We start from the raw sequence: 10,728 nt of genomic DNA on the forward strand, positions 1-10,728 counted from the left end.
ATGATCTTGAACTTCCCTTCCTCATTCCGATTCCCTCTCTTCAACTGGCTCCTGGGGCTTGGCCTGGTGCTTGGTTGTGGATCTCTGCACCTGCTTCCATCAGTTACTGGATGAAGGCTCTATGAAGACAGTTAAGGTAATCACTGATCTGATTACCAGGGTAGGCCAGTTCAGGCACCCTCTCCACTATTGCTAGTAGTCTAATCTGGAGTCATCCTTGTGGATTCCTGGGAAATTCCCTAGCACCAGGTTTCTCCCTAGCCTCATGATTCCCTCTATCAAGATATCTCTTTCATTGCTCTGCCACTCCGTCCCTCCCCCACCTTGACCAGCTTCTCACTCCTCATCCCCTTCCCACGATTGGCCCCCTCACCCCCAGTTTACTCATGTAGATATCCTCTGTTTCTCCTTCCCAAGGTGATGCATGCATCCCTCTTAGGGTCCTCCTTGTTTCCCTGCTCATTAACTGCCTTTTTAGAGCCCATTCCATATGGTGCAATGCCTTAGTCTGCCTCGTTTCTATGATAACACTTGTGAAGAGGGAGATTCGCTAAGTCCACAGAACTTAGATCACGGAAATTAACAGAGAAGTCTGTCATTTTATCACAAGCATGAGCTCCTTGTCAGGTCCCTCTTTGATAAAGAACAGGCCTAAAACAAAACTCCAAGTTGTTGTATAGTCTAATTTTTTATAGCTACCAGTAGTGTTTCTGAGAAATTTCAAGTTAAAATGCATCTTGCATCTCAGGTTACCCCTCCTATCAGTCTTATCTAAAATGTTGTTCAGAGAGAGCCATTAGAAGCCTCACTTCATAGAAGAGACACACTAAGTTCAATGACTTGAGAAGAAGGTTTTGTTTTAATGTGTCCTTTAGAGATTTTTTAAGTGCTTTTTTCCAATACTAAAGAAGAATTATTCTCAAAAGAAATATTGCAAGACAGCTAAGTTCTACTTCCTTAAGACAGCATGTTTTGACATCACCAAAAGTTGCAAAGCAGAAGAAAAGCAGGCAGCAGACAAACTCAACGCAAAATGCTAACAATGCCTATGATGCAACCTGGAATGAGCGCTAACTACAAATTAAACTCCTGAGACCAGCACACCATGGAAGACTATTGAACATGAGTTAAGTACAGAGAGCTGCTCTCCAGAACTGTTTTTTCAAACATTAAAAAGTTAATTGAGCATTATTTTTGGGAGGAGATGTATGAAGATGGATTAGACGATTCTACACATAGGGAAAGCATTCTAATTAAGAGACTTTAAAAGATATTGTAGATGTTTATTTGATACTAGCAACGTGGTCAGTTACAAAATATTTCTCTTCATCACAAAATATTAAGGATTTAAACAATCCAAAGGTAAGAAATATAGAAGCTTTAAACATTTTTTTGAACCAAGTCCTAATTCTTTAAAAAAGGGTCTCCAAAATCTGGAGTAGAATTATCATACTCCATAATGAAATGCTTGAGTTCTTCAACATGTTGCTCACCTATTTCATGCAAACTCTGCTTCATTGCAAACTGTATAGATTTTTCTAAGGAACGATCCTTTTCAACCAGCCTTTCCACCACCATCCCGAAAGTTTCACAGACTTGTCGGTAAACCTTCTCAATCTCAGTGATTTTTGATGCAATCGCTTTAGAGCGAATGCTAAGCTGGCTGTCTTCACACAATTCTGGGCCAGCTGTTGTGTTTGACTCGGGTTCTTCTGTCTGGTTGATACATAATGGTTCCTTGGATCCCATCTCAAACTCGGAAATTTCAGCCAAGTTATTTACTTCTGATGCCTTGGGATTTTCATTAGCCCTCTTGCTTGCAGCATCAGCCTGTTCCTTCTCAGTCAGCCGGCTGGGGCTTTTTAACACCTTGGATGAAGAACTTGAGGGTATAGTATCTGTTGATGTTTTCAAAACCTGGATGGCTCTCTCTTTCCATCTACATCGAGACTGATGGAAGGAGCGCATCCTGCTTCTACTGCTGAGACTGGATCCAAATCTGCTATGTAAGGAGTCCTTCCCGCCCACACGTGATTCTCTCAAAAAAGGAGCGCCCCGTTTATGGGGAGAGCTTTGTCTTGAATAATGGGAACAATAGAAACGTTTTCTTCTAAAGCCATTTCTCATGGCCCTGTATTGAGGCTGTTGGCTTGTGGAATACTCATCTCTTGACCATCGGTAGCCATAATGGCCTCTTTTGTAGGGTGGGGCTCTTCTTGGATCCTGAGTAAAACAGCGGCCCTTGACCCATTCTTGGTAATCAACATGACAGTAGTATCTACTGTAGCCTGCTTCCTTGGGTTTGGCTAGCAGAGAAGATCTCTTGTCTCCCAGAGGCGGTCTCTTTGGCACAACATTAATTAATCTATGGTTACCATCACTGGGATGGTTCCAAGAAGGCGCATGTTTTCCTGGAAGTCGCTTGTAGTCATACCATCCCTGAGCTTGTTTTACTGGAAGTCGCTTGTAGTCACACCATCCCTCAGACCACATTTCATCTGTTTTGGAAGCCACTGGACTTCTGCGCACAGAAATTCGTACTTCCCTTCCGGTTCACTTTCAATTTCCAACCACACTCATGGCTCAGCTCAAGAATCTGTTATTGTCTAAAAATTCGTCATCAGAACTCCCCAATAAGTACGTTCCACCGATGCTGCTGAAACCGCACCAACAGCTCTCTAATTAAACTTAGGCCTACCCAACAGCACGGAAATCATGGCAGGCACTTGTAAGCTAGGAAATTAGCAGGGGCTAGTGAGGGCATGTGTCATACAGGAGAATGCAGTACCACCACTTGACTAAATCAGTACAATTCCTAAGTGAATTCCACTTCCTACAAAAAAGTGGAGCTCTCACCCCTCACCAAAAAAAGCTTCTCTTTGCAACAGAGAGAGACCATTGCAGAAAACCACAACCACTCAACATCAGAGAAAAAGTGATTGTGGGGATTCTAGCCCCAAGATACACACACAAAAAACTCCTGCGCCTAAGGCTCAGGGATCATCATTAAGAGGAAGAGGAAAGATTGTAGGAAACAGAAATGAAATGGAAGCTTCACCCATGATATTTCAACAATATGACTGCCTAAACAAGACCTGAATAAGGACAATCCAATCAATATGCTAACTTGAAGGGGGAAATCTCATAGGGTTCCACCTCTAAATAAAGAACTACAGACTACTAAAGAATTAGGCTTTGCCAAGGATGACCATTTTAACAGGTTACCAATATCAAGTGGTCAGCTCTGAAATCAAATACATACACAAGCAACACGAAATAGACTGGGAACATTGTATTTATATATTTGTGCGCACGTGTATGTGTGTGTGTGTGTGTGTGTGTGTGTGTGTGTGTGTGTGTGTGTGCATGTGATGATCAAGGAAAAGACAACATAAATTTGAGAGGCATCCAGGAGGAGAGGATATGAAGGGAAAGAAATAGAAAAGGAAAGGATGTGATTGTATTTTCATTTCTAAAACTTTAAAAATTAAATAAAATGTAGATAAACATTTAAAACATATAAGGCAAAAAATAGAAGCACATAAAATATTTATTTAACAGTGAACAAATTTAAAATGAATCAAAATTAATTTACATAATAGCAAAAAATCATAATATTCTAATAAATTTCACTAGTGAAAAATTAAAGTACCTTAAACTACAAGCTTATAATATATTTATTTAATATATACAACAAATGTAAAATTTATTAAAATTAATTTATATAACAGGAAAAATAATGTCATAACATTTGGCCTTTTATTTTCATTAACCCTACTGTTGAAGTTACCCATACTTGAGTCATAGAACATGGCAGAATCAAGTTGGTAATGATCTAAATGTTTAATCCCTACTGGCTTCTTTACATGTGCTGGAAGATGCTATGCAGGCTACCAAAGGAGAAAAGTCATCATCAGTCACACCTATCTATGAAACCTTTGAGCTACAACAATGATCATCATAACACATGGCCATTGGTGTATTAGCAGCTCAAATAGTATTGGTGTAACCAAGCACTTTTTGATTGGATTTAAGTTCCTCTCCACAAGTGGAAACCCATACTAGCACCATTATCAGACCAAGAACATACAGCTAGCAGTCATAGGCTCTAGGGGAGAACTTATTACTGTTATGTTATACTGTAAATGCACATAGTATTAAACTGACTTATCATTACAGCCGTAGATCAATATATCTCTTATTCCTCATCAAAGGAGCTCTGAAATGGAGTAAACGGTGGTTAACATAGTGGCCAACAACTGGCCAAGGTGCAGAGAATTAGAGACAGAAGAATGCTCAGCCTTAAAGGGAACCTAGGTACCTCATCCTCCCCTCACAGGCTTCAGAGATCATTGAAGAAGAGGACAAAGAAAGAGTATAATAATCTGAGGTGGTGGAGGAATACAAGGAACTTCTGGACACAGTAGGGCAGTAGCACATATGAACTCACACAAACTGCAACACCATGAAAAAGAAAACAAACCTGTGCAAGCCCAAGGCAGACCAAATGCCAGCATGGAAGTGGGAGCTGGGCACACAATCCCCCTCTATGCCTAGGAGCTATTGACAAGTGTTATCTGCTGGGAAAGGAAGGGCAATTTCCTTTTAAGAATGTAGGTCTGGGAAGTTGACATTGCTCCAGCTGAAGAACAAACACCCAAGGATATCTGGCACTACACTTTGGTCTTAAAGAAACGTTTTGTTGTTGTTGTTTTAAGAAGACACAAAATTAAGTGGGTAGGAATGTGGGGGGAATGAGTTGAGAAATAGTTGGCAGGGATAAATATGATCAAACACATAGAAAGAATATCTCAAAAAACAACTAATAAAAAACAATTAAAGAAAAATCAATAAGACACTTTCTCCAGTGTGGTTAGATTATTTGTTTCAATGAGACCTGAGGTAATTACAGTTCAGAATGAATGGACTGCATCACTACAGGCTTTTCTTAGACTTCCAGTGCCCCCAACCCCAACAGGATGAGTGAAAGAAGCCTATGCAACACTGCTTGAGCTAAGGCATCCCAAGTACATCAAGCCATGATCCATACTCTTGTATTAACATGTGGCCAATATTAGTGTACGTCAAACATACTTCAAGAAACATGAAACTGGTTGAATATTTGCATGTATCAATTAGTAGGAAAGAGTAATGATCATGGGTGAAAGGCTCCATAATAGCAGAGTAGGACTTTGGCAGTTCAAATACCACAGCAGTTTGTGAAGTGTGGAGCCTTCTCTCCTGCACTTGGTTTCTCTGAATCCCTGGGGAGAAATGCCATTACAAACCTGTGCTTTCCAGAACCCACCACGCCTTTCTGGGGAGCTACTGTAGTGGATGGCTGTTTTCAAAAGCTCCAGAAGCAGCTAAGAAGCCTAGAATGGTGGATGCCAGAACCAGCACGAGGTATCTGCAGCTGAGATTTGTGGAAAATCAACACAACACAGACATACACACAGAGACACACACACACACACACAATATAAATAAATAAATACATAAATAAAGTAATAAATAAATAAATAAATAAAGCAATCAATTAATTAATAAACTGAGCTAACAAGAAAAACGGTGCAGTTTAAAATATTATTTCTGATGCCAGTAGGGATTGAGAGCCCAAGACGGCCAACCTTGACAAACATTAATGTAAGCCTAGGAACTGTAGCCATGTGGTTGGTCTCTTCAGAAGGGAATGTATGATAACTGCTTTTTCAAGAATGTTTGAGAACATGTCACTCAGGCACCTTGGAGATTAAAGGGCAACCCTGATATTTGGTAGTATGGTCACTGACCTCCATTTGTTAACAGTACCATGCCAGCAGGGCTTTTTCATGTTTGCCATCCTCTTCACGCTGGTGTAGCACCTACCTTTTCAGGAATGGCTTTGTACAACATTTATGGCGCCCTGGAATTCATCTAGCCCCCTTTAAAAGATACCTTAAAATTTGTGAGCTTGAAATGTAACCGTAACGAGACCGTTACTTCTGCTGCTTGTATGCTGTCTCTGTCTTTCTTTGCGGTTCTTAGGTGTTCTTTTGCAGAGCTACCAGCTTAAGTCACGCTGGGATGAAGGAAAATGGGCCTTGGTGGTTCATGTTCCTGGAGTTGGGTACATGCCAGTGGACCATGGCTGTAGACACAGATGGTGCTTCCATGCTCCAAAATACAACTTGACTTCACTGCAGCTGTTGCTGCTACTACAGCGATAGCAGCCACTGCTGCTACTGTTTCTGAGATTGCTATTTCACACTTGGTTTCTACAGCTAGTAAAGTGGAGACCCTGGCAGCAAAAGTAGCTACTACAGTTAATTACTCCTTCATTCTACTGGGTATGATAAATTTAATTCAGCAGTAATATGCATTTTGATTGGCTTTAAAAGTTATAAAATTAATAAAACTTGAGTCCACTTCCTTTTGGGATACCATCTGACAAGGGCTCCAATTTGCAGTAAGGCTCGTTAAGGAAGGGAATGGCTCAGTTGTCCTAATGCACTGGCTATGGGCGGGTTAGGACTTTGGTCTTTCCTGTGTCGAAAGTACAGATTGGAAGCCCAGCGTCACTTTTAGATCTATGGCAGCAGTTAACCCTACAGCTCACACACAGCTGAGCCTGTATGATAAATCAGTATTCAATGATGGGTAATGCCTGGAGGCATGCACCACCCTAAGTCAGGGGACCTGTGGGGCCTGGGCAGGTACTCCCTATGATGGGTAAGTTGATATGCTGATGTCCCATGCAGCCTAAGGCAGGAGCTCAGTTTTTAGTAAAAAGGGGGGACCTGTTGGGCCCTGGCCCCCGGTTTTGGGGAGCTGTTGCCTTGCCTGCTGACCTTGATCAGATGTCCTCCTTAAGCTAATTCCCTGCCGGTTTCATTCCTCCTAAACAGCTTACTGCAGGTTCCTTGTTTGTGTATCCTGCATGTTGATGTAGTGCTAGAATGTAAAACATCCTTAGCAAACTTTTGCCCTCCCATGTTCTTCAACTGTATTGTAAGTCTGTATTTAAGGTCTCCTCCCACCATCAATAGGGGGCATTCTACTGAGAGGAAAGACCCGCTGTCTTGTCTCTCTTTTTAATCCTCAGCCTCTCGCTCGGTCATGGTGAATGGGTAGTAACACAGGTGTTGCTACAACCAGAAAGCTTCTGAAATCTGATATTTGTCTTCATTTGAGGCTATAAAAATGTTTGATAATATGAGTTTATGATACTCCTGTTTGCTGAATAACAATGTCAGTTAATTTGATATTTAGCCAAAAAATCAATGCTTATTAATGTATTTGTGTCTATTGAATTATTGTCAGAAAACAGGATGAGTTAAATCAATTAATCTCTCTTTAATGAGATCTTTCTTGATGAAAATAATTAAGGGTGGATATTTCAGAGTGAGACTTCTAACAGGATGAATCTTATGGTGATGCAGTCTAAAACCAACAGTTCCCTTATGGATTAAAAAAGAAGAATAGTCTTGATAGAGAATTAGATGACCTGGATAAACCTTCAAATGCAAAACATAAAAATACTAAAAAAAACCCTTAAGTCTCTACAGATAACTGCATACTGACAAAATAATTAAAAGAATATTTAGGCTAAGCAATGAATGATGGTAAAATCTGAGAACTACAATTGACTTGCTTCCAAGAGATTTGGGTGAGATTGAGGTAACTCTCAGAATCATGGGGAAATTCAAGGTCTTAAAAGCCCAAGAGAAGATCCCACATAAGACTAGGACAGGCAAATTTACCTCAGCATAAGGCAAACTAACAAATAAACCCTCATGGACAATCCAACCCCAAGAGAGAAGCCTGGAGAACTACACGTAAACTTGCTAGTATCAACCTTGTTGGTGAGTACAAAGATAAATCCTCAGAATTCATAACCACAAAGAGGTACATAAGAGTAAGTCTAATTCACACTAACTTAATTGTGCCACAAAACCTCAAACCAAGAATTCAATTCATATAGATTCCAGACTCACAGAAGAAAACTAAAATCTTTTAGAGGAATGTCCTTTCTCTCAGTCCTCAAACATTCCATTGAAATTTTTCTGAGAAATGATCATGTTATATATAAGAAAATTCTTACCTAATTAAGTAACAAGGCTGAAAAAGACAACAGATAATTGAGGCTAGTGGATCATTATACATTAGAATTATTAGATAGGAAACATAAAATGTAGTTAAATACAGCTTAATGAAAACAAAATGTTTAAACATAAGAGTAAAGAGCAGGCAAATAGGGAAAAGTATATACTTCCTGGAAAATTAAGATGATTTAAATAACCTCAACATTTTAAAGATAGTAAAACACATAGTGAGTGCTTATGATATTTTGTTGAATGAATAAATGATTATAAAAACTGTACTACCCTAAGCACAAAGAACTTGAAATGACAAGAGAATGTTGTGTTTCGCTAAATGGCTCCATTACCAATGAAAACTAGAGAATCAGATTTTGGGTCAATACCTTATAGATCAAAGAAGTGTAGCGTGAATCTTAAAGAGTCTTATTAATAAAATCACCCCTGAGGCCAGTTATTGGGGTGAATGCTGGTAGATCAGATGCAGAACAAGCCACAGCTGTCTCACTTTGCCAATTCCTCAGCTGGTCCTGTTTCCTCAGAATGGAAGCCTCTGAGTCCTCATCCAGAATGAATCTCAGCGGAAATGTGCTGCTCCAAAGCCTGAAAGCTTCACCAACCAAATGCTTCTAGTTTCTGGTCCTCATGCCTTATATATCTTTCCTTTCTGCCAACACTCCCTGGGATGAAAGGCTCATTTCTTGGGATTAAAGGTATGTGTCATCATGACTGGCTCTTTCCAGTGTGGCCTTGAACTCACAGAGATCCAGAGGGATTTCTACCTCTGGAGTGCTAGGATTAAAGGTGTGTGTGCCACCATTTTCCAGCCTTTGTATCTAGTGGCTGTTCTGTCTCTGACCCCAGATAAGTTTATTAGGGTGCACAATATTTTGGGGAACACAATATTACCACAAAGAGGCACAGGAGGAGTGGCCAGCTGACTTTCCCTTTCTTACCGGAGACCCAGCCAGCACACCTTCTATCCACATGTCCCAGGTCAAAGAGAGCTCTTGATTAACAAGTCCCTCCCTCCTCCTTCTTGTCCAACTTCCCTATCTGTATTCCTGGCTTCTCTGTGGCTAATTCCAGTCAGTTAGCTCCTGGTTCCAAGCACTCATTCAATGATAACATTATTGTTTTGTAAATTTTTTTATTTATTTATTTATTTTTAAGTTACACTCATCACTCATGATATTCATTACCTACACTCATGATATTAATCACATTTGTGGTATTCATAGATTACATTTGCAGTATTCAATCAATTTTATATATATAATTATTATTAATATATATATATTTTTAAAATTTTGAATGTCATTTCTTGAGGGGGTAGGAGGTTAAATACAGGCTTACAGCACAATGGGAGGACCCCAGAGGGTAGAAGTGCGCTACTGATGTTTTACAATCTTGCACCTAAGCTTTTAAAGCCCTTTATTCAGGATACACACACAAGGAACTTCCCTTAAGCATTCAGGATGGTGGAATCTGGCAGGGAATTAGCATTGGGAGGATATCAAGATCAAGGTCTGCAAGCAAGGCAACAGTTACCCAAAGCTGGGGCCAGGACCCTGCAGGTCCCCCTTTAATTAAAAAAATGAGCTGACTTGGGTTGTGTGGGACGTCAGCAGGTCACCTTACACATCATGGAGTCGCCTGCCCAGGCCACAAAGGTGCTCTGTCTTAGGATGTTGAGTGCCACCCAGGTATTACCCGTCTCTGAATACTCATTATCATACCGGCTCAATCATGTATGAGCTGTATGGTTAATGGCTTCCAAAGATCTCAAACTGGCACTGGGCTTGCAATCTGTGTGTTTGATACAGAAAAGACCAACAGAGGTCCTATCTCACCCATAGTCAGTAGGCTAAAGACAACTGAGCCATTCCCTTCCTTAACGAGCCATACTGTACATTGGAGTCCTTGTAAGATAGTATCCCAAAAGCAACTGGAACTTTGGTTTATAAGTTTATAATTTTCAAAGCCAATTGAGATGTATATAACTAATGAATTGAATTTCTCACGCCCAATAGAATGAAAGATTAACTAACTGTGGTAGCTACTTTTGTTGTCAGGGTCTCCACTGTGCTAGCTGTAGTAAGCAATTATGAAATGGTAATCCCAGAAACAGTAGCAGCGGTGTGCGCCGTTGTTATAACAGCAACAGCAGCAGCAGAAATGTCAGACTCTCTTCTGGATTGTGTGGACATCCACTGGCATGGATACAATTCCAGGAACATGAACCCCAAGGCCCGTTTTTCGTGATCCCAGCATGACTTTAGCTGGCAGCTCTTCTGGAGAATCCAATCTCATGGCTACAGTTCCTAGGCTTACATCAATGCTTGCCAAAGCTGGCCATATTGGGCTCTCAATCTCTATTGGCATCAGAAGGGTAGATTTTTTTCATGGAGACACATTAGGTCTCTGTCATGTTGGGCTTCATCAGCAGCCACAGGGCACATTCAGTGCTCAGGAATCCAAAGAGGAACCTCACTGTCCTGAGGAAAGACAGAAATCAAACTCCGGGGTCACACCAACACTAGATAGGGTCTCCTCCACGTGCTAGTAGAAACATCCTTCCATCGCTCCAGAGGGTGACTTGCAACAGGTGCCCTCCAGTTCTTATCTGCATTGGATCCTCCAGCAGAAT

The 10,728-nt window shown here is 40.6% G+C and overlaps 1 protein-coding gene across 1 annotated transcript; it reads right to left on the reverse strand.

The window, feature by feature from the left end:
* Positions 1–1,404: 1,404 nt before the first annotated feature.
* Positions 1,405–2,493, reverse strand: LOC143271059 (periphilin-1-like). Its single transcript, XM_076562931.1, has 2 exons — positions 1,870–2,493; positions 1,405–1,749 (listed from the first exon to the last, which is right to left on the reverse strand). Exons 1-2 carry the CDS (start codon positions 2,491–2,493, stop codon positions 1,405–1,407), a joined length of 969 nt encoding a protein of 322 aa, XP_076419046.1.
* Between the last annotated feature and the right edge of the window lie 8,235 nt (positions 2,494–10,728).

This window comes from Peromyscus maniculatus, chromosome X, assembly GCF_049852395.1.
Source record: "Peromyscus maniculatus bairdii isolate BWxNUB_F1_BW_parent chromosome X, HU_Pman_BW_mat_3.1, whole genome shotgun sequence".
In the NCBI taxonomy this organism is placed as follows: Eukaryota; Metazoa; Chordata; class Mammalia; order Rodentia; family Cricetidae; genus Peromyscus; species Peromyscus maniculatus.

What these genes read in the sequence shown, in the direction of transcription:
- LOC143271059 (XM_076562931.1), bottom strand. Translation starts at nt 2,493, where the DNA reads ATGTGGTCTGAGGGATGGTGTGACTACAAGCGACTTCCAGTAAAACAA. An exon ending in CCTCAAGTTCTTCATCCAAG is followed by an intron (nt 1,750 to 1,869) that starts GTGTTAAAAAGC and finishes TCCGAGTTTGAG; the next exon opens with ATGGGATCCAAGGAACCATT.